Genomic DNA, 23,744 nt, shown 5'->3' on the forward strand with positions numbered 1-23,744 from the left:
CTATGGAGAGATATCTTTAAGAATATTCATAAGCATTCTTTATAACAGCCCAAAGCTGGAAACCACCCCAGTGTCCATCAGTAGCAGCACAGACAAATAAATGTGGTATATTCTTTCAGTGGGAAACTCTTCCACAAGGAAAATGAATGAATTACAGCTACATGCGACAACTTGGAAGAATCTCAAAAACAATGTTGAATGAAAAAAGACAGATACAGAAATATATTATATATGCAGAGACACATGTGTGATTTCACTTATTTAAAATTAAAAAAATAAGTAAAACTAAGCTCTAGTGTCTAGGGATATGTGTAGCTCTTCACATGTAATAAAGTGTGTTTCAGTATATTAATAAAATTTAAAATGGAAATATCTCCACTCTAATAAAAGAAAAAGGAAATGGAAAGTAACAAAATCCCTAGACTGGAAAAGATGATGTGAAATGACTCTGAAGGTGTTGGGAAGTGTTGAGAACTTTGAATGTTCTGGCCATCTAGATGGCTTCCCTCCTATCCAACTAACAGCCCCACTGACATCCAGAGCTAGGAGTGAACATGAAACTTGATGTACATAGATGGGAGACTGGAAAAGGAAATGTCTTCAGATTTGGTGGGAGGTAAGAAAGAGATAGGAAGGGAAAATTCCAGATCTTCTCATTGCACTATGGATACCACAGGAAGGGTCTAGCTAGCCACCTGCCTGGCTTCAGGGACTCCTTGGCAACTCCATCTCCCTGAACCAATAGTTGGCAGTGGCAAGGAACCCCTGTTCCCTCCCATGCCCCTGGCTGGTGAGTGACCCATCATGAAGCTTCCCAGCTTTGAAGACGATGCTGAGAGGCACACGAAAGTCTCCGAACTGATTTTCCTCCTCAAGATTCCTCTCCTGGCACCTCTGTCCCGATTGTGTCAACCCCTGGGGACCTGGGCCACTTGCAGCTCTGGACTCCAGTTGCCACAGCAGACCCCTTGCCAATTACACAGGAACTTCAGGTTTAATCTGGGAGGGCTGGAAAGCCCATCATGAAGGTGGAGAAAGACCTGGAAGAAGAAGGCGTGCAGGAAGACTAAGAGAGACAGCAGTTGCTTTGTGCCCCATCTCCCAAATGTGTAACTCCTATCTGGGCGCCGGCCTTAGGGATGCTGGTGGGCACTGCTCAAGAGCTGAGAACGGAAATATCCAATGGCTGCCAATGGCATCCGGACTGTGCAAGAGAATGATTTACAGAGATGGAGAGTGGCCATTTGGCTGGCCCCAAATTTGATCTGCTTTTCCCTCTCATAAATCCAGAGTTCACATAAATCTTCGTATTCTCCCATCCCACCCATGCTGGGTTCCTTTTCTCCCCCTCTTCTTATGCTTCATGAAAATAAATAAATCACTGGCAGTCATCCTATACATACCCACACCCAAGCTCATGCAGCTCAGGACCTGGGTCACCGAGAGAGGTTTCCTGTCACCACCACCCTCTGCCTTCTTCTGTACCAAAAAAGCTTTGCACACATCTTTGTTCTGGTTGGATGTGAACCCAAGGCAACCGATGCCTTTACTATCAGGTTGCTTTTTTGAGAAGGCAGCCAGAGGTGAAGCAGAAAGCACATGAGATAAGAGCTGGTAAAAATCAGCAATGGACCAGGGGCCCTCCCACCTCCCTTTGACCTTGGCCTGCCCTCTAAGCCTGGCATCCTTGTCAGGCCCTTTCATTCTGCTGGCAGCCCACACTCTTCACCTTTCCTGACCCTCTCCTCTGCCCTTTCACATCTTTTAATTTCTGTGCCCACCATTCCCCTGGGGACCTGCCTATTGACTTAACTGATCCGATAAATTAACTCAAGCAGGTAAGCTGGACAGGAATGTATCCTGGACTTCATGCTCAAGCTATTACTCCTTGAATGATCTTCAGCAAATCACTTCCCTGTTCTGGACCTCAGTTTTCTCACCTATAAAATGGGAAAGCTGTATGAAGTGGCTTCCAACACTGTGGTCAACATTAGGATCATTTACTCCGATAGATTTTTGGTGAAAACTCCAAGTGTTGCAAAGAAGGAAGGGTGGTACTTGTTGACATTGGAGTGGGCCTTAATCCCTGGCTGAGAGACCATGGCCTTAGAGGCGTTGCCATTGAACTTTGAGGCATCAAAGAAGCCCAGCACCAAGAGATTACTGTGGTCTAGTTAAACTCTTAAGCTTCTGTCGTTTAAGATGTGTGAATGTGTGCTGATCCCCAAACAGGATGGAGTGTCAGTTTTTCCAACACCAGAAGTGAGCAGGTGGAAACCAATGATGATATCTAGGGCCCTTTTAAAGCTGTGAGTCCATCATCTCTAATGTATGCTAATGACTGATGGAGGTTTGATGGGCCCCCTCGATACAATTTTCACACATTCACATTCCTGCAGCGCTGTAAGCCAAGGTCCCCCTGTGGATTTCAGCTAATGGGGGTTGCCGTGGCAAGAAAAAGATATCTGGCTAGGGATGCTTTTCAATAGTAGCATTGTCTATGGAGGAACTTAGTCTGCCTAAATAACCAGAAAAGGCCAGAAACTGGCAGAGGGAATGAAAACCAATCTCCTGTTAGATTCTCACTATCCTGAAAATGACATGTGAAGTGCACACCCATTCCTTCATTGCCTCATGTCCTGTCTCTTGGGGTTACTAAACTTCATCAGTTGAAGCAAGTGGATTTTTGGCTCCATTTGCCTTCTGACCTCATGGGGAGGGGAAGGAAGGCTGAAGGCATATGTGAATACACCTGCGCAGGCAGCTCCTCCTGCAGAAATGACCCTCCCCTTCACAGTCCATCATTCACCATGGCCAACATGGCTGTACCCCCAGGGCCGTGCCCTATTCAAGGTCCCTTGGATGTGCTCTGGTCTCACCCTTCCCTTCTGGTTTTAGAAAGTCCGTGTTCACTAACTTTTTTTTTTTTAAGTCTTTATTGAATTTGTTACCACATTGCTTCTATTTTATGTTTTGGTTTTTTGGCCATGAAGCATGTGGGATCCTAACTCCCCAACCAGGGATCGAACCCACGTCCCTTGCATTGGAAGTCAAAGTCTTAACCACGGGACCACCAGGGAAGTACCCGGATAACCCTTTTGAGCATTGCTCTTCCATTTATCTTCCTGGGTCCCAGGGCAAGGGGCCTGGTCTTGTGCTTCCCCTGCATACCAGGTTCTCCAAAACGGGCCAAGGTGTGACATTTCCGTGGCTACCAGCTGCCCACAATCCCATCCTACCCTGGGACTTCAAGGGGTAGGCCAGGCTTGCCCCAGGCCCTGGTACTGGCTGGGTCCTGGGGCTTCTGCCCATTGGATGCCATTCCCACAGCTGTAGTCTCCCTTACCCCTCAATGCTTCCATCTATAAGGAGGATGCAAATGCCCTTCTAGAAGCCAAAGTGTTCATGTGCTTGCATGTGTGCTTCAGTCATGTCCGACTCTTTGTGACCCCATGGACTGTAGTCCACCAGGCTCCTCAGGCAAGACTACTGGACTGGGTTGCCATGCCCTCCTCCAGGGGATCCTCCCCACCTCCCCCTCACCAGGGATCGAACCCACGTCTCTTGTGTCTCCTGCATTGGCAGGAGGGTTCGTTATCGCTAGTGCTACCTGGGAAGCCCCATTGTTTCTCTACAAATATTCCCTTCTTCACAATCTAAAATCAAGGAATAGAAAGAGTAAGGAAACTTAATTATGTTGTCAGCCTGATTTCGGATGGGCTGTGGGTATAGGCTAATTTGCAAAGTTAAAACAATTAGGGGCAGTGGTTTACCCACTGTTTATTTTAATTGTGAGACCATTTCTTCGAGGAAATCTTAGGGGATGGGGGTTGTCAGGTATCCCACCTCCCAGCTCCCTCCCTCCTCTGTCATTCACGCTAATCCCAGAGGAAGCCTGGGGCTTCCTAGCTGGCAGCTGTGACATAGGTATCAGAAAGTTGGCTTCTGTTTCTATAACGTTCACAATGCTGAAGGAAGCAGGAGTCAGGCCTGGCTTTTGTGACTTAGTCTCGTGGTCTTTAAAGCTCGATTAAGATCTTACTTGTTGGGGATCAGCATTGTGTTTAGGATGGGCACCAGCTTTCTTCCCAGGAAGGAAATAGACAAGCCCCTGCCCTCTAGTTGCTAATGACCAATGTTCCATGTGGTTTCCAGGCCCTGAAGGATCCGACCCTGGCAGCCCGGAAGGATTTCCAGAGGGAAGCCGAGCTGCTCACCAACTTGCAGCATGAGCACATCGTCAAGTTCTACGGGGTGTGCGGTGACGGAGACCCCCTCATCATGGTCTTTGAGTACATGAAGCATGGAGACCTGAACAAGTTCCTCAGGTACGCCAGGGCGGCCACCCGCTCCTGTCACCCGCACTGAAGCCCTGGGGTTCTCTCTGGAGCCAGAAGTCCCATTGCTCCTCCAAGCACTTCAGTCTGGGGATTAGAAATGAGAAGCAGCCTTTCATTCTTCTGCGTTACCTCCTGAGCAATTGGATGTGGGCCTTTGCCCCTGATTTTCTAGGGAGGGAAGTTGAGGATGCTATGAAAAGTAACCGGCACTCTTCTTCCCGATTCTCAGGTAGACTGAGGAGAGGGGCGAGGTCTGGAATGGCTCCAAGGAGGGAGCCCAGAGGGACTGCCAGTGTGTAACTTCAAACTTTAAGATTCTAAAGGGCCAGTCTTTCCCCTGATGTTCTGAATAGCTTTCTGACTTTATGTCTTATGTTCTCACTTGCAAAGTGAGGCTAGTCCCTACCACACCTCCTGAAAGTCTCCTTGTCAGAGACTTTTTGATGATGAATAAGAAAGGAAAAGGTTACAAACTCAGGGGGAGATAGATGGTTGAGTAAAAGGGCAGATTTTCCCCCAGATAAATTTAGAACTGTGCTATCCAGTATAGTAGCCATATATGGCTATTTAAATTTAAATCTATAATGACTAAATTTAAGTAAAATGTAAAAATTCCTCTGTCTCTCCAGCCACACTTCAAGTACTCAGTAGCCACATGTGACTAGTGGCTACCATATTGGACAATGTGGTACAGAGCATTTCTATCAATAGAAAGTCCTGTTGGCTAGCACTGTTCTATAAAGATTGGATTTTTTGTGAGAAGGGTTTCCTCAAGCCTGGAGCAAGATCATCTGGATTTTGAGACACTCTTGATGGAGCTGCTAAGAGACTGGAACCCCAGCCAGAAGTTCTGGATGGAGTTACAAGTAGGGGTTGGGAAGATGTGAAATCTACCTTCTGCAGAGGAGATAGCATCTCATCAACAGAGCAGAGTTAGCATTTCTCTGCCTCCCACATCTGCTGTCTCCAATTACTGCCCAGAAGTGGAGGGAGCAGGCGCGTGTGAGAGTGTGTGCAATCCAGGGTCTCAGAAAACACATTGAACACTCAGGCCCTGGATGCTTTTAGGGTGTGGTCTCTGCCACAGCCAACTTTTGAGTTCTACTGCTGAGAATGAGGTTTCCAGAGCTCATATGTGGGTTATGGTAAACTCTACACGCTCCCCTAAACCTGATGAGCCTCTCCTTGAAGTGGGACATTCAAATGAGTGCTATGCTTTGAGGAGGGAATGGAAAGGGTAGGTACCAGATTCCAAAACTGGCCCTAGAGCATTTGAAAGTATCTGTAGGATGTTCTAAACCTCCTAAACTTGATTTCACAGTGAAATTTACTCCTTTCCCGAAGATCTGAGTCCTTAGCGTGAGACAGACTTGGGTTCATATCCTGGATATGTCTTAGCGATGTAACCCAGAACAAGTTATTAACTCTTAATTCTCTCCTGGAAAACAGGACTATTCATAACTGCTTCACATGTTTGTTGTTATGAGTATTCAATGACTATATTTGTGTAAAGCCTGGACAAGTGTTCAGTCAATGGTAGCTATGATTAAAATTATTGTAATATTATTTTATCAGAACTGTGAACCATGATCGTTTCTAAAACAAACAGCATCTTTTCTCAGTACTTGAGATCTTCCTCTTCCTGTGCTTCCATTCTCCTGAAGTCAAAGGATATGTTCCATTTTTCCATCAGACCCTCCTCATTGATTCAATGGTACCTTCAAACCTAAGCAACCCCACCAGCAAGGCTAAAGAGAGGTCCTGAGTGCTGCTCTAAGCCCCTGGCATGCCTACTCTACAGGGAGAGGAAGAGGAGGAAAAAGAGGGTAGAAGGTCTTCCTGCGCATCTCCCAGATGGTGGGTTTTAGGAAATCCAGTGCACTCTTCCAGTAAACTGGAATGGAGCTTGTCTGCTGGTCCATCTTCCTTGTGAGCTAATGCAGTTGCTCTCCTCTAGAGGCACAAGGGAGGCAGAGCCCACAGGAGATAATAAAATGAATGTGTTTATATTTAACGGTGCCTTTCAGTGGAAATTGGAGAAGCAGTAAAACAGGCCAAGGCTTCTCTGTACAGTGGGGCTCCTTGGCTCACAACTTCATAAATAAGGGCCTGGGTGTGGTTACGGCTCACTGGGCTTTCTGGAGAAAAGATGAACACTAAAAGTGACTGATATGACAGGGCAAGTTTGTTTGGATAACAAATCTGGGCCATGATTTGGGATGCAGTGGGTGCTGTGGCTCCCCAGGTCTCTGCCTAGGGTCACAGGCTCTCTTCATCCTGTCCTGCCATCCACAGAAGCTGCCAAGTCCTAGGCAGGGGGATGGGGAGGCTAGGAGTGTAGACTGAAGAGTAGTGCTACCCACAGTGTGGACTGTATCACCGCTGGAAGCATCATTACTGGGAGCTTGCAGGAAATGCTCCTGAAAGAGCTCTACCCAGCCAATCAGAATCGTAGGGGGCAGGGCTCAGGAATCTCTTTAACAAGCCCTCTGAATGCTTAAAGTTTAAAGCTCTCCTCCATAGTCACATGGCACCCATGTGGCCACTGCGAGACTTTGGCCAGATGATGTACCTCAGTTTCCTTATCTCAAAATTGGGAAGGAGGGGGGAAGATTAAGGGAATTAGTACATTACAGATACATAGAGCTGTGCATGGAACATAGTCAGGGTTATGTAAGTGTTAATTATCATTTTATTAATTACTCTATAGTAGACATAAAGGAACTGAGAAACCCCTGGATGGCAGTAAAATATCCAAAACAGTACATTCACTCCTTGATTCATTAGAGCGAGTCTGCTGTCTTCTTAGTTGGGAATCTTAATTGTCATATTTCACCCTGATCAGGCTCACATAATGGAATTTGGGGTAGATAGAAATAGGCCACAAGGAGGCTGAGAAAAGAGATTTCATTCGTCTCTGTGGTGCATTCCAGAGATGAGGGAATCAAGAAGGCATTCCCCCTTGATCTGAACTCTCTCTGCTCCCTCCCTTCTCCTCCTATCCCCACCCCTACAGGGCCCATGGGCCAGATGCAATGATCCTTGTGGATGGGCAGCCACGCCAGGCGAAAGGCGAGCTGGGGCTCTCCCAGATGCTCCACATTGCCAGTCAGATCGCCTCTGGCATGGTGTACCTGGCCTCCCAGCACTTTGTGCACCGGGACCTGGCCACCAGGAACTGCCTGGTTGGAGCCAACCTGCTGGTGAAGATCGGAGACTTCGGCATGTCCAGAGACGTCTACAGCACCGATTACTACAGGGTAAGGAGGATTCTCCAGATGCAGCATCCATGGCCCACCTAGCACCTTGCTCACATGTCTTTGTCATTGTCCATTAACCCTGTTACTCTGGAGCACACGCATACACTCCTGTGCCCAGGTATACACTTAATGCTTATCCTTTGGCCACGCCTGCATCTTTACATACCTGTCAATTATTCTCTTGATAGCTTACGTATCCCTTCCACCTGGATAGGAATACGTGACTATATCCTTACATTGCAATGACATATGCACTGTGTTCTTACGTCCATCAGTACTCATTCTTCATGTAAACAGATACCAATATATACATATATATATATACATATATATGCATATATACATCCCCCAATGCACACATGGACAAGCTCAACTTGATGCTACATTTTATCATCTTTCAATGTGGTTCCCTACCCAGCCTCACCCACAGCACATTATTGTTCTTTAACATTATCTGGTGACCATATAGGCTTGTTTGCAAAGATAGATCTCAATGAGAAGGCAGAACCCAACATAAAGGATCAAAATGGTTAGTGTATTGCTAAGCAGAATTATCCAAATGGTATAGGAAAGATGAGTGAAGGAAGCAGGTTCTCATTGCCAACTTTGGAGACAGTTGCAAATGGGTCTTAGGAGAAGCTGTTTGATGGTGATAGGAGATATCACATTCAGCTTTACTTCTATACAGTTTTCTACTTTATATTAATAGGTATAAATATATACCTATTACTTAGCCCCCCCCCCATTTTTCCCCTTAATATTTGAGAATCTTCTTCCCATGGATCGTGGAGTGGTTCTGGCAATGTTATTATTGCCAGGGAAAGGACGAGTGGGCATGAGTGGCATTTTTTCCCCAAAGGAGAAATATGGGTGCAACCTGTATACAGAGATACAATAACTTTTGCATATTGATTAGAGAGGCAGATGCTTCAAATACATGGGAGATTTACTTCAGGGACTTTGAATGGATGAGGAGTTTGGATGGTGTATAAGGAGAGGGTGGTGCAATGTTTTGGAGGTTGAGAGACATGGCAGCGATTTCCTTCATCTTCTTTGTATGGGATGAATGATCATATTGTGAATCAAAGGGCCCAGACAGGACTGTCTTTTTGGCCTGAGCACGATGGGTCAGGAGGCTGGGAGTTTGGGATTGGCATCTGCAAATCAACTCTGACTGGATGCTCATGATGGCTTTGCCTGAAAAACATTGCCCAGACATTATAATGAATTACTCAAGACACTTTATCTTATTTCTTTTTAACTTTTAATTTTGCATTGGGGCATAACCAATGAACAATGTTGTGATAGTTTCAGGTGAACAGCAAAGGGACTCAGCCATACATATACATGTATCCATTCTCCCCCAAACTTCCCTCCCATCCAGGCTGCAACATAACATTGAGCAGAGTTCCTTATGCTATACAGTAGGTACTTGTTGGTTATCCATTTTAAATATAACAGTGAAGACACTTCGCTTTATCCATAACCTAGAGAAAAATGGAATATTTGAGAAACTCCTTTTGTGCCTAAAAATTGACATGTTCATGGTATAACTGAAAGATGGCAGATATACAATCATGAAGATATAAAGCAAAGTAGATCGAACAGTAGGCAAGGTAGAATGTCATCAGGGAGCTACTTCTGCTGACAGAAGAAACCCTTCTTCTGTCTAGCCACCTGCCCAGTCTTAGCATCCCTAGATTTGGAAAAAGAAGCATGAAGTAGTGGTAGGCACAGACTGATGGGCAGAACAGACCTGCCAGGAAATATCAAAGTGGAGTCTTTCTTTAGCATCTAGACCAATTTTTTTCCAGTTGTTTCCAAGAGAAGCATTGGTGTGGTTACCAAGGGACCATGGGTCATAGATTTCTTGAGTCTAGCTGGAGCTGGCACCATTTAATTGCCTCTGCACTCTGTGTAATGGGGTTTGCTGGCCTGTCTAGCTGGGCTCAGATTTATGTTGGTGTTGATAAAAGCTAGGGACGGATTGTTGTTTTTCTGTGTGAGGCGGATGTTTGATTAGACCAATCTGGTCTCCACTGGCTTTACCAGGATCTTGGGAAACAGTATCTGAACAGCATGTGTGCAAACTCAGCTTTCAAACTTGCTTTAAGAAGTACACTTAATATTTCTCCATTCCGATTTAAAAGAGAGAGAGAGAAAGAAAGAAAGAAAAGATCCCATCTCCAAACGATCTTGCTTTGCCCTGGTTTAAACAGTTGTGAACTATCACTCTTTATCCTGGGAGAGTTACAAGAAGTAAATCTATCTCACTTCTGTGGCTCTAGGGCAGGTTGGAATTCAAGGAAGGGAGTGAGATGGGAAAATGTTCTTATACTAGGCAGCCACAGTTCCCTTTTCATGAGGGCTAAGCCAGGTAAGCAGAGGCCAGCTGGCTTGAAAATGTATGATCCCAAGGAAGTATGAAATAAAAAAGGAGAGCTTTGCAGTCAAAGGGCTTCCTCAGTGGCTCCTGTGGACTAAGGCACTTCAGTTGTGTGCAATTCTTTGAGACCCTATGGAGTGTAGCCCTCCAGGCTCCTCCGTCCATGCGATTTTCCAGGCAAGAATACTGGAATGGCTTGCCATTCCCTTCTCCAGGGTATCTTCCCAATCCGGGGATCAAACCCACATCTCTTATGTCTCCTGCATTGTCAGGCAGGTTCTTTACCACTAGCGCTACCTGACAAAGAATCTGCTGGCAATTCAGGAGACTTGGGTTCTATCCCTAGGTTGGGAAGATCCCTTAGAGGAGGAAATGGTGAACCACTCCAGTGTTCTTGCCTAGGAAATCCCATGGAGAGAGGAACCTGGCTGGCTACAGTCCGTGGGGTCCCGAAAGAGTTGGACATGACTTAGTGACTAAATAACAACATTGCAGTCAAAACACAGTGCTCCATCAGAGAACTACATACTTCACTGATGGTGGGTAGATGTCACACTCTCCATATTCAAAGATCAGCTGTGCCATTTCTTCATGTTCAGTTCAGATGCTCACAATGCTCTGATATGAACACAGTCCCACTTCCACTTCTGTAAAATGAGACTTGCCTGAGGTCACATCAGTAATAAACCAGGAAGTCTTATTATTCATATTGGATGGCATCAAGGTGACAAAGGAGTTCTGTATTGGGTGCAGCCTTACCTGTGTTCACAACCTTAACACAGCCATTAACTGCCTGGAACCTCAATGTGTTTTCCTGAAACCTTTATGTAATCATCCCATTTTTCTATCAAGGACAAACATAGTCTCTCAATTGAGTTGTTTTTGATGTTCAGCAAGTTAATATGTGTAAAGAGCCTGGAATACACTTCTAACTGGATAAATTTTTGTTTGTTTTCCTTCATTCCCATCACATCCAAGGCAGGAGAACCTCAGGGATAATCTTACTTCCAGGTGTAATTTTTGGGTCAGAGATATGGCCCTCCTGACTGCTGAAAAGTAAACTGGGATAGCACAGCTTCCATAAAGGAGCAGATCTTTATGTTGACCACATAGGGAAAATTTCCCTCCCAAGGTTTCAACTTAAACAAAAATACTGGGTCGTCAGTACTTGCCTGTTCTTCTGGTCAGTGTTTATAGGGTCCTGCTCATGAATCTTAGAGCCAAGCCCATGTTCAGATGATTTATGAAAGACTTTTTTTTTGTTTGTTTGGTACACCAGCTGAGACTCCGGGGGAAGGTGGTGACTTGTTAGATAGCAAGAACACTGAAGGACTCTCTCTGCAAGCTGACACCCGGGACAGGTTTTTCACCTCTGGGCTACTTACATTACTAAAATCTACTGGGTCTAGAAGTTTGCTGGTTTCTGGTGCCTAACACAGCTTCATGCATGCGTGCTAAGTAGCTTCAGTCATGCCCTACTCTTTGCAAACCCATGGACTGTAGACCACCAGGCTCCTCTGTCCATGGGCTTCTCTAGGCAAGAATACTGGAATGGGTTGCCATTCCGTTCTACAGGGGATCTTCCTGACCCAGGGACGAAACCCGCATCTCTTATATCTCCTGCATCAGCAGGTGGGTTCTTTACCACTAAGCCACCTGGGAAGCCGCCTTACACAGCTGCGTGCATATCACTCTGGTGTGTGCGTATGTTTTGTGTGTGTTTGTATGTGTATGTGTGTGCTCCCCTACCCAGTGTAGATTACAGGATGTGTTTAGGAGGGCAGAGGAAGTGGAGATAAACTCCTCCTTCTAGTCTTTCCTTTTAAATTTCTTAACACAAAGAGGTGCCATCTGGCTCATGTACCCTTGTACAGTGTATCACTTGATATGAAAGTAATGCGCAAAGGGGAACTGCCTAATTTCCTGTTACACATTTAGAGAGAGAAAAACCAACAACTCTGCCCCAGAGTGTGTGCCCGAGCAATTTGTTCTCTATTCTTAAGACTGTGCCCCATGACAGATCCCTTTTCCTTGATGGGTCACTGGCTCAGCCACTTCTGAGATTGCTTTTAAACAGGCTTTGACAAGGGTGGGTTTTGAGTACCATTATATCTTTCTCAGAGTATCATACAACACTACAAGTTGAGAAGTCAAGTCTGGGATTAAGAAAGTCCTGAAGTAGAGGAGGTTGGGGTTTCCAGAAAAGAAATATTTTCAGATGTTTTGATTTGGAGGGGAGATGGTATGTTGATACAGCAAGAGTGGTGATGGAGGGGCTTGGTGCTCCGATCTTACTGAACCAGAGGGCCAGAAGAGTGCCTTCCTGTTCACTCTGCCATCCTCTGTGCCTGGCACAGGACCTAGAGCTTGGCAGACACCCAGTAAAAATATGAATCAATGCATGGATGACGTCAGAGTGGAAATTCAGAGTGAGTCAGGAAGTGGATGAGGCCAGACCAAGAGGAACCTGAATAGGCATCACTTTTGGGAGGGAAGGGGGCTTCCATGCTCTGCAGAGCTGGGCATCAGGACCCAATCAGCAGGCTCCCAAGTTACTTTTATTTGTTTATTTTTGGCAGTGCTGGGTCTTTCTCTTTTGTCATAAGCCAGGGCTTCTCTCTAATTGCAGTGCATGGGCTTCTCATTGCAGTGGCTTCTCTTGTTGCAGAGCATGTGCTCTAGGGTATACAGGCTTCAATATCTGCAACATGTGGACTCAATAGTTTCGACTCATGGGCTCTAGAGCACAGGCTCAGTAGCTGTACGTGGGCTTAGTTGTTCTGTGGCATGTGGAATCTTCCCAGATCAGGGATCGAACCATGTTCCCTGCATTGGCAGGCAGATTGTTAACTACTGGATCATCAGGGAGGTCCTAGGCTCCCCAGATAAGATCTAGAGTAGATCTTATGTATTCCAGCTACACTTACTAGTGACAGAGGTGACAACCAGAATGGTAAAAGCAGCAGGGGATCAGTGGATGAATGACTCTGCTACTGAATCTCATCTGATTCTCCCACCTCATGCCCCCCCACCCCCCACCATCACGTAAGCCCTCCCACCCAAACCAGCTAAAGGAGAAGTGCTCATCTTTCACATGCTGATTGTGGAGCTTTGCCCTTTCTCACCAGCCTCTTAGTGCTATGCCAGGAAAATAAGAGGGTCTTCTAAGACCTTCCAGGTAAGTAAGGGGTCAGACATTGTTAGCCTTCATTTTATAGCTAAGCCTTGATGAAGGTTGGTGATGTCTTCAAGGCTTTGAGATTCCTCAACAATAAGTCAGTGTTAGAACATTTCTACAGCCTTCGGATGATTAATTCACCATGTATATTTGCTAAATTTGTCCATGCTGGTTTATTTCTCCTTGTGCCAAATCCCGTGGCCATTGAGAAGGTCCATGTGTTAGAGACAGGATTCAGTACAATTCCCTATGTGCAAGGATGAAGAGAATGCAATCTTTATTCCCAAGGGAATTAAATTTTCATAGGGCAGGACTTCCTGGAGGCCCAGTGGTTAAGACTACACTTCCACTGCAGGGGTCTCTGGTTCAATCCCCAGCCCTGGAACTTAGATCCCACATGCCACGGGGGAGGGGAGCAAAAAAAAAAAGAATTTCCTTAGGGAACATAAAACAGGAGGAAAATTTGTTCATTCCACCATAATGCAATAGGATGACCAATTTCAAAAGCCCATCTAATTAGATGGATGATTTGGATCTTGAGATAGTCAGTGGGTTGAATTTTAGGAGGAATGAAGATGGCTTGGAAATCGGCAAACTGAGAGAGGGATCTAGAACAGTGTATCACTCAACCAGCCAAACCTAAGGTATATGAAAAATACACAGAAGGAAATGTTCGTAAAGGGTGGGACCACGGTGGCAGCTCTTAAAAGGCCAGCTGTTCTGACATGGGTAGCTGCAGGACAGTCTTGGGAATTTGTCATCTGTTTTAGTGTAAATGAGGCTATGTGAGGACGAGCCATCAGGCAGTGTCATGCAGGAGGGACCCCTGGGACCTGAGGCCACTAAGACTGGACGTGGCCATGGTCCAGGGAAGAGGCAATAAGGCTACTGGCCATGGTGGTAGCAGTGGAGTATGGAAGAGAAGCCATCGGAATCAGTGGGGCTGAGAAAGGTGAACTCAAGGCCAGGGCCTGGGAACTCAAAGCCTCTTGCTGTTTGAATCGTAACCTTGAAAAAGAATAACAGTGAAACGGAGGGTCAGGATGGAGTTTTTACAAATGCATCTTTTAGGCCACCTAGTCCATTCTGCGTCCCTAGAGTGTTAGAAAAACAGATGAACAAATGCCAAATCATTCAATTTTAAAGAAACATGAAGCTGGAAGCAGCCTTAAATGTCATCTATTTCACCCCTGTGGCCCCAGGCAGAGCAGCTTCAAAATCATCCCCGACAGATGGTTTGTTTGCTTTATTCCCCTGAATCTCCCGGGATTCCACTGGTTCCTCCTTATTCCTTCCAGCTGTGGCAAAAGGAAACTCTCATCGGTGAGAGATTTATCCTTTTCTTTCTAATTTGTAGCACCCTTTAGAAATAGGAAGTTCTCAGTTATATCTAGCCTCTACCTGCTGCAAAACAAGTTTATCTTGTCCTATATCCTTAGAAGAGATAAACACGGATTATATTCTAAAACAGACATTAGAACACTCAGGAAAATGCTAAGTAGATGCTCAGTGAGACCAAAATGGCCTGGTGTGTCTCATAGGTAATTGGTTGTATTTTATTTGTTGTAGGGGAATCAATGGGATATAAATCTCTCCCTTCCTTGACATGTAAAAAAAAAAAATATATCTTTTTTCTGAGAGCAGTTTCCAGGAGTCTTCTTAATTTGGTTTCATCTCCCTAGTGTTGAAATCTAGCTGTTTTCTCTTGTCAGTGACAGTGGTGCAAGCATGGGATGGATGCTATCATAGTCAGCCTGATCTCCATGGGGACAGATATTGATAAAAAAAAAAAAAAAAGGACCAGGGTGAATCCTCATCAGAAAATTTCAAGAACTTGAGGCATGTTTGTACAGGAACCCAGCCTCAAGGAAGGAGAAGAGAAGGCAGCGGGTGTTGATTCACTCCATCTCTCTCTGCTCCTATGGTTGGCTGTGATGGTAGGCTCTTTGTAACTTGATAGTGGCGTGTATTATAATAGACCCTGTCTAGGTTCCTCAAGTATAAAGTTTTTTTTTTTTTATGGCAAACTGAATATATAACATATAAAGATACATAAATTTCCATACAAATATCTTCTTTACCAGCTGTAATTAAGATATTTGCATGTAAAGAGAACAGTATATTCCCTTGACTTCCTTCTGGTGGGGAATTGCGTCTCTCTCCGAACCCTCAAAGCCCAAGACTTTGTGATCTGAGTCTAAACAGGAGGAGGAGGAGGAGGCAGAAGACTGGGTCAACATTACATTTGAAATTCAGAATTTTAAACACAGTTTTTACTCCTGGTTGTTGACTTTTCAGGTTTAGCTAATCCTACAGGGCAAAGCTGAGGTGGGGATGGGAGAAAGTGGTCCAAGAGAAAGTGGGCCAAGTATTCACTTATAATTTAAAGTTGCAAGCCAGGGTATTTCCATTATGTAGTGCTGGATGCTAACACTGAAGAGGAGAATATATTCCTTTGAATCTTGAGTTTCTGCTTAAGAACTCCAGAACTTAGGAAATTTTCTTCAATTCTCTAAGCCTTAGATCCTCATCTGAAAAAAATGAAAACAATTTCTTTTGTATGGATTGAATAAGATAATGTATGCAAATTGCCTGGGGCCTATTAGGCACTCAGTAGATGGTAGTTATTATTCTATGTAAATGAATAAGGTAGAAATTATATACAGATCTTCCTTGACTTATAATGGGCTTGTGTGTATGTGTTAGTTGCTCAGTTGTGTCTGACTCTTTGCAGCCCTATGGACTGTAGCCCGCCAGGTTCCTCTGTCCATGGAATTCTCCAGGCAAGAATACTGGAGTGGGTAGCTATTCCCTTCTCCAGGGGATCTTCCCGACCCAGGGATCGAACCCAGGTCACCTGCATCACACGTGGATGCTTTACTGTCTGAGCCACCAGGGACAATGGGCTTACTTGTAACTCATTGTAAGTTGAAAATATCAGAAGTCAAAGATACAATTAATACACCTAAGCTGCTGAACATCATGGCTTAGCCTAGCCTATTTTAAACGGGTTCAAACACTTACACTAGACTTCTGTGGACAAAATCATCTAACACAAAGTGTATTTATAAAAAAAGTATTGAGTGTCTTGTGTAATTTATTGATTACTTTACTGAAAGTGAAAAACAGGAGGGTTGTGTTGCTATAGAATGGTTATAAATATGTGGGCTGTGACGTCATGGCTGAGAGTCATTGCCACTACCCAGCCTCATGAGAGAGTTCCTTGCTGCATATCGCTAGCCCAGGAAAAGATCAAAATTCAAGATTTGATGTACGGTTTCTACCGAATGCGTATCATTTTCACACTGTGATAAAGTCAAACTATTGTAAGTCGAGGATGATCTGTATAAGAAACTGCAAATTATTTAAAGGTACAAGCCTAGGTAGTTCCTATTATGGTCTTTGGTGCTGGATACTAACATTGAAGGGGAGAAGAACATACTTAAAGGAACCTGGGGAGATAAAAAAAAAATATACTCAGTCTTCCGGGACTGATTTAAACAATTGGAGCTGTTCGGTTGGAAGTCCAGGAAGAAAAAGAAAGCACATTTGGATGGTCACAGGAAGGGCTTTCCCAGTTTGGATCTGGTAGCTCCAATAAGGAACTAACTTTTGATAACTGTAACTATGAATTTTGTGGTCAACAAAGACCTTTACAGCCCATTCTCCAGGCCTCCTAAGTGTGTGATGCCCCTTGTCACCCCATAGGAAGATGTTAGGGTCACTGAACCTTGTGGATAGAAACAAGCTGGTTTAAGCCAGTCCTCCTGCCTTTTTCTCTCTTAACAAATGCAACTTGATAACCGATGCATTCATTCCTATGCATAACATGGGATAATGGATATTCAAGAGCTTTGTAAAATCATTGACTTGGGTGCTGCTGGTTTTATTACCACCATGACCACCACCATTATTACCACCATCACCACAGTTTACTTAGCAGGTGATTACAGGCACTCTGGAAAAAAGTTCAACATCCCAAACTTGATTGGCAGTGGTCATCAATATGCCATCTCTTTCTCTTTGCCAAAAACCATGGCAACCTCTCTTCCATTGAGTCATGCTCTCTAACCTCTATAGCCAGAATGGACCTTTGAGTTGTGGCTCGGTTTGTCCTTGAAGTTGGTCATTTCCTTACCCAATGGGTCAATCCCCAACTTCTTGACCTTTGTGTTTATTTAGTCATGTCCTTGAGTCTTTAAGGTACATACATATCCTGTAGCTCTCAGCAGCAGAAATTCCCTTGAAGGCAAAGGGACCCACTCCATTTTTATCACAGCGATGTTGCACATAAAAATGCTTAATTAAAAAATATGTAGCCATATGTCAAGTGTTTATAATGAGTAAGGAATAACATCCAAAGTACTTTCAAGTGTACCCTATCGTCCCCACTTGCCAGGGAGATCAAAGCAGTCAATCCTAAAGGAAATCAACCCTGAATACTCATTGGAAGGCCTGATATTGGAGCAGAAACTCTAATACTTTGGTCACCTGATATGAAGACTTGACTCATTGGAAAAGACCCTGATGCTGGGATAGATTGAAGGCAAGAGGAAAAAGAGGATGACAGAGGATGAGCTGGTTGGATGGCATCACCGACTCAACGGACATGAGTCTGAGCAAACTGTGGGAGACGGTGAAGGACAGGGAAGCCTGGCATGCTGCAGTTCATGGGGTCACAAAGAGTTGGCTGCAACTTAGTGACTGAACAACAACAGCAACAACAACAGAGTCTGGAAGATGCAATAACATCACCTAAGAAAAAGTTAGCAGGATCTGCTTCCCTAGCAAAGGCCCAAAAAATCTGCTTCTCAGTGAGAAGGCCTGAGAGAATGTCTCACAATAATTAAAACACCCACGAGACTGGAGTTAGGACCAGGAGGACAATTTATTAATGCTCACAGGACACCGAATTATTAAAAGGCTCTGTGATCAAAGCATCACTCCCAGTAAGCCAGCCTGTGTGGGAAGCCTGACCACACTGAGAAGGTTGCTTAAGGAGGAAAAAGTCAAAGCAAGGACACAAGATGAGTCAAATGGTCGATGTCATCCAGCCAAAAAATACTGATATGTCCCTACTGGTCTGAGAGCAAGGGATTCTTGCCTTCCCAGTCTTCTGCCTAAATCCTCCTCTCTCCTCTGACTGAAGCCAGGAGAGAATGAACATCACCACCATCTAATTCCATGACCTTTGCAGGTCTCTACGATCATACTCTTTTATTATCTGCATCCATCAATTTACAAATGAGCCATGATGGCCTGGAAGGCACTCAGGCTTTTTCAGACAGACTTGGATGTGAATTCACGTTTTCATCCATTTTATGCTGATCTTATGGAGATTAATTGCCTTGTCTTCATTTCAAATACTTGGGAGGGGTCACTTTATGGTCAAAGTACCTCATGCTTTCCATGTCACTGAATGTCCTTTATCCCTAAAAAAATGACTCCTTTTGTTGCTTTTAAATCTAATTGCCTTGGTGCCAAGTATTCTATGCCTCAGAGGTGGAAAGTAGGACTCAGGTAGCAGTTCTGATGACTGGTAGTGGATGCTCGCAGTAGAGTGATGAGAAGAGCTTGGTGACTGTAGCTACAGTCAGTGAAAAAGCATGTGGGGTCAGCGGGTGATGTCTACCATCAGCATAGGAAAGGGGATGCTGGTACTTGGGTTGTATAGTTGCAGTCCCTGAACTATTCCATCCCAATTTATGCTCTCAATTCAGACTCTACTGGATCCTTTTAGTCATGCTCTAACCTTAGCTTCTCACAATTGGAAGTGTAATCAGGCAGAGGTGTGAGTTTATTGAATGCACTGCTCTTAAAGATCATGTACAAAGGAAGGGGTTTGCCAGGTAGGCCTTCATTACTGGGGCTAACAGGTTTATTTGCCCAAGGTAGCATCAGTGGAGCTAGTAACCCAGTATTCTGAATTACTTCCCACTAGCCCTTTTCACACACTTTACTTTAGCATTTGGTTGTTTCTATTGTTTTAGAACGTTGCTTGCTTAGTCACTTCAGTCATGTCTGACTCTCTGCAACACTATGGACCATGGCCTGCCAGGCTCCTCTGTCCGTGGGATTCTTCAGGCAAGAATATTGGAGTGGGTTGCAATTTCCTTCTCCATTTAGAATCTTATGTACAGAAAAAATGCCTAGTTATTCATAGATCTGTTCCCTCTTCCACTCTGCCAAAGCTTTATATGGCCTAGATACAACTCTCCCTTCCAGTTCATCATCTAGAGCTTTTACCAACACACCAGTAATGACTTGAAACATATTTTTAATTTCTTAGAGAGTTGAATAACTCAAGACTTGGATTTGCTGCTAGAGTCCTGCCCTCAAACCCATGCTGATCCAATTTTCAGCATTCTTTAAGTATAGTCATTCTATGGTTAGGACTCTTACCCAGTCAGACTCATCTCCTACACCTATTAACCTCCTAAGTATTTTGTGAGAGTCCTTGATAAATACCATGAAATGTGGGTAAGTGATCTATACTGGCAAACTCATGAAATTCTGGCTAGATGTCCACTTGGAGGTTGTATTATAAAACCCACTTATATGACAGATGGAGACACTGAAGTCCAGAGAAAGAGCCAGTGTTTCTCAAGTTCATGCATCAATTTGGAGATAGAGTTAAAACAAGAAAATTTTTCTCCTATCTCACAGGTCCAGTGCTTCTCTTTGATCATCATCAAAGGACTTTGAGGTTGACCAAGCTAGTGTTATTATTCCCACTTACAGATCTTTAAACAGAGAATCCGAGAGATTAGTTGGTGTTGCTCAGATTGCACAAAAAGTAGGGTAGGGCAGAGTTGTGTCTGTGTTCTGATTCCTAAGTAAAGTTTTATGAAGAATGTGAATCATGGGCCTTCCATGGTGGTCCAGTGGTTAAGACTTTGCCTTCCAGTGCAGGAGGTGTGGTTTTGATCCCTGGTTGGGGATCTAAGATCCCACAAGTTGAGGTTGTTGTTGAGTCGCTAAGTTGTGTCGGATTCTTTTGCCACCCCATGGCCCCATGGACTATAACCCACCAAGCTTGTCTGTCCATGGGATTTCCCAGGCAAGGATACTAGAGTGGGTTGCCATTTCCTTCTCCAAGGGATCATCCCAACCCAGGGATTGAACCCATGTCTCCTGAATTGCAGGAGGATTCTTTACCACTGACCTTGGGAAGCCCAAGGTCTCACATGCTTTGCAGCCAAAAAACCAAAACATTAGACAGAAGAAATATTATAACAAATTCAATAACAACTTTAAAATGATCCACTTCAAAAAATCTTTTAAAAAATAGCTGCTGCTGCTAAGTCGCTTCAGTCGCGTCCGACTCTGTGCGATCCCATGGATGGCAGCTCACCAGGCTCCGCCGTCCCTAGGATTCTCCAGGCAAGAATACTGGAATGGGTTGCCATTTCCTTCTCCAGAGCATGAAAGGGAAAAGTGAAAGTGAAGTTGCTCAGTCGTGTCCGACTCGTAGTGACCCCATGGACTGTAGCCTACCAGCTCCTCCATCCATGGGATTTTCTAGGCAAGAGTACTGGAGTGGGGTGCCATTGCCTTCTCCGTAAAAAAAAAAAATAGCTATGTCCCTTTAAAAACTAAAATCAAGAATGTGAGAGCATTTGTGAATAGACATTTGAAATGATCTACCAGTAGAGTACAGTATCCATCAGCTTAGGTAGAGTTTAAAGTTAGAAGTGTGAACCTACGAGAAGCTAGTGTCATGATTTTTTTTTCTAGGAGGGCTTTGTGACAAAGATGAAAAGAAGATAAACAGTTGGGGTGACTCAGGGCTGGCCCATCCAGCAAATGAGGAGACCCTAATTCAGGGAGTTTGGAGTCTCCAGTCAGGTAATAAAGCAAGCAGTAGCAAGGTGTTTCTAGCCACGTGTAGTGCCCAAATTATAACAGATTCAATGAAGCTGAAGAGTAACAAAAGGATTCCAGGAACAGAGGAGATGGTGATTGGAAATGAGGAATGCTGTCCTAGTACCTCTAAATGTGTTACAGGAAGTGACTTTTTATACGTTTATTGTGAAAATGTATTCTCAAAACATCTGTTGACATATATTAGCTTTTAGTAGCTTGAGATTTCTTTCTTTTTTGTTTTTAAATTTATTTTTGGCAGTGCTGGGATTATCTTTGTAGCTGCGCATGGGCTTTCTCTAGCAGAGGTGGGCGAGGGCTTCTCTAGTTGTGTTGTGCAGGCTTCTCATTGCAGTGGCTTCTCTTGTTGCAGAGCATGGGCTCCAGGGTGCTTGAGCTTCAGCAGTTGCAGCTATCTGGCTCTAGAGCACAGGCTCAATAGTTGTGGCACAGGAGCTTAGTTACCCTGCAGCATGTGGGATCCTTGTTCCTGGGCCAGGTGTCAAACCTGTGTCCCCTGCATTGGCAGGCTGACTCCCAACCTCTGGACCACCAGGGAAGTCCCACTGGGGATTTATGAAAGGGCAGTATCCATACCTTATTTCACCAGTCACATATCCTTTGCTTAACACCATGCCTGGTATAGGGTAAGCATTCCATAAATGTCTGTTAAGTGAAATAAACAAGGAGACAAGTGTATCTCTTGGTGAATGGCTGATCTTGGATGGTGCTGCAGGGCACTGCAGTTTGGGATGATCAGAAATCACAAAGCCAGGTTTCATCACATTCATTTCATTCACAGTCCTCGAGGATTGTCCTCCATCTGTCTGACTTGGTGAATAGGCTGTGTCACACAGTCCTTTACCCACAGGGGGATCAGGATTAGAAGACTCTTGGGTGCTGGAGCTCAGTGCCACAGGCAGTGTCCCTTCCTTTGTGGAAATAATGCACCACCCTGTATGATTGTGTATTCTCCACCCCCCATGATTTTCCAGAAAATCCAAATAACCACCTTTTAGAGATGCTATAGAGACACATACCAGATGACCTCAAAGTTTTGCTTTTTTCCAATTCTCAGATCCTAAGACTCAACTTAGTCATGAAAAGTGCTTAGACAGGTGCAAAGTGTCAGAGTAATTTAAGAAATTATGATTATGCTCCTGCAAGGAATTGTGTCAAGTATGTATTTTTGTGATGCTATGAAATATTAGGCCAGATTCACCCTCTCTCTATCAACAGATTCACACGTCTGCATTCCTTCTCACTTCCCTCACACCTCACCATCTGTCACCTGCCCAGTCTCTAGCCCACCTCTTGCTGTGACTGTTTGTCTCGCTCGATCTTGAAGTCTTTCTCCCTCTTTTCTATTCTAACATCGATGATCTCTTCTACCTGAAAAAAAACTCTTCATTTGAACTTTTTGCCACCTCCAAATTTCATTTGTTTCCTCAACTACTAAAATAGTCACGTTCATTTTCTGTCTTAAATTTTTAACAATATTTATTAATTTGGCTGTGTTGGGTCTTAGCTGTGGCACACAGGGTCTTCGTTGTGTCATGTGGGATCTTTTCTTGTAGCGCAGGGTCTCTCTAGTTGCAACACGCAGGCTCCAGAGTATGAGGGCTCAGTAGTTGTGGTGGGGTTAGTTGCCCCATGGCATGTGGGATCCTAGTTCCCCAACCAGGGATAGAACCCGAGTCTCCAGCATTGTAAGGCAGACTCTTAACCACTGGACCACCAGGGAAGTCCCTTCTGTCTTCAGTTTTAAGTTTCTGATCTTACGCCTTCCTTGACTCTGAATTTGGGGGATCACTAATTATCTCACCATGCCTAAATTCAAATGCCTTTACTCTAAAAAGTCAAATCCTTTTTTGAACTAACTGTTGAATGACATTATCAATAACTGCACCGTTCCTTGTCCCACATCTCCCCACTGCTTAACATCCTTGTTCAATGCCTTACCGATGCCTCATTCCACAATCTACTTCCCTTTCTTTCTCTCTTTTTCAATGTGGACCATTTTTAAAGTCTTTATTGAATTTGTTACAATATTACTTCTATTTTATGTTTTTTGTTTTTGGCTTCCATACATGGAAGATCTTAGCTTCCCTACCAGGATCAAACCCACACCCCTTGATTTGGAAGCCAAAGTCTTAACCACTGGACCACCAGGAAAGTCCCTCTACTCACCTTTTCTAGGCATTCTTTGCCTTTTCCATTGGTTTCTCTCCTCATTGGAAGGTCTGGTGCCACCATTTTAGACATCTACTTTGGAATCTTCACACACTTCCATGGTTATAACGCCTTCTTGCCTTATGCAAAAACTGTTTGAATTTGCATTTTTATTTTATTTTACTTTTTGGCCACATGATGTGGCATGAAAGATCTTAGTTCCCCAACCTAGGATTGAACTTGAACCCCCTGCAGTAGAAGCATGGAGTCTCAACCACTGGGCCACCAGGGAAGTCCTTGAATTTATATTTTTAGCTTCTACCTCTTTTCTCTTTGCTTAATCTGTAAATCTCCCCTGGAGAGTTCATGGGTTATTGAACCTTGTTGGAGATAAAACTTGCTTTGGTGACCTCCTACTTCCTCAGCAGTCTGTTGGCATGAACAAAAACTCTTTTGAGAGGTTCCCAAAAGGGGAGTCATTTTTTAAATTGTCTCTTCATCATTGGTACCTAAGTCTTCACCAAATCCTTCTGTCTTCATAGCAC

General features: G+C 44.3%; 1 protein-coding gene across 2 annotated transcripts in view; it reads left to right on the top strand.

The window, feature by feature from the left end:
- NTRK3 (neurotrophic receptor tyrosine kinase 3) overlaps positions 1 to 23,744 on the top strand; it is a 424,805-nt gene that overhangs the window by 367,803 nt on the left and 33,258 nt on the right. For both annotated transcript variants that reach the window (XM_081552009.1, XM_081552010.1), the window contains 2 exons: positions 4,156 to 4,328; positions 7,357 to 7,600. In XM_081552009.1, the coding sequence (XP_081408135.1) occupies positions 4,156 to 4,328; positions 7,357 to 7,600 (417 nt within the window). The remainder of the gene's footprint in view (positions 1 to 4,155; positions 4,329 to 7,356; positions 7,601 to 23,744) is intronic.

This window comes from Giraffa tippelskirchi, chromosome 12 (genome assembly GCF_054371585.1).
Source record: "Giraffa tippelskirchi isolate mGirTip1 chromosome 12, T2T-mGirTip1v1.2.pri, whole genome shotgun sequence".
Lineage (NCBI taxonomy): Eukaryota > Metazoa > Chordata > Mammalia > Artiodactyla > Giraffidae > Giraffa > Giraffa tippelskirchi.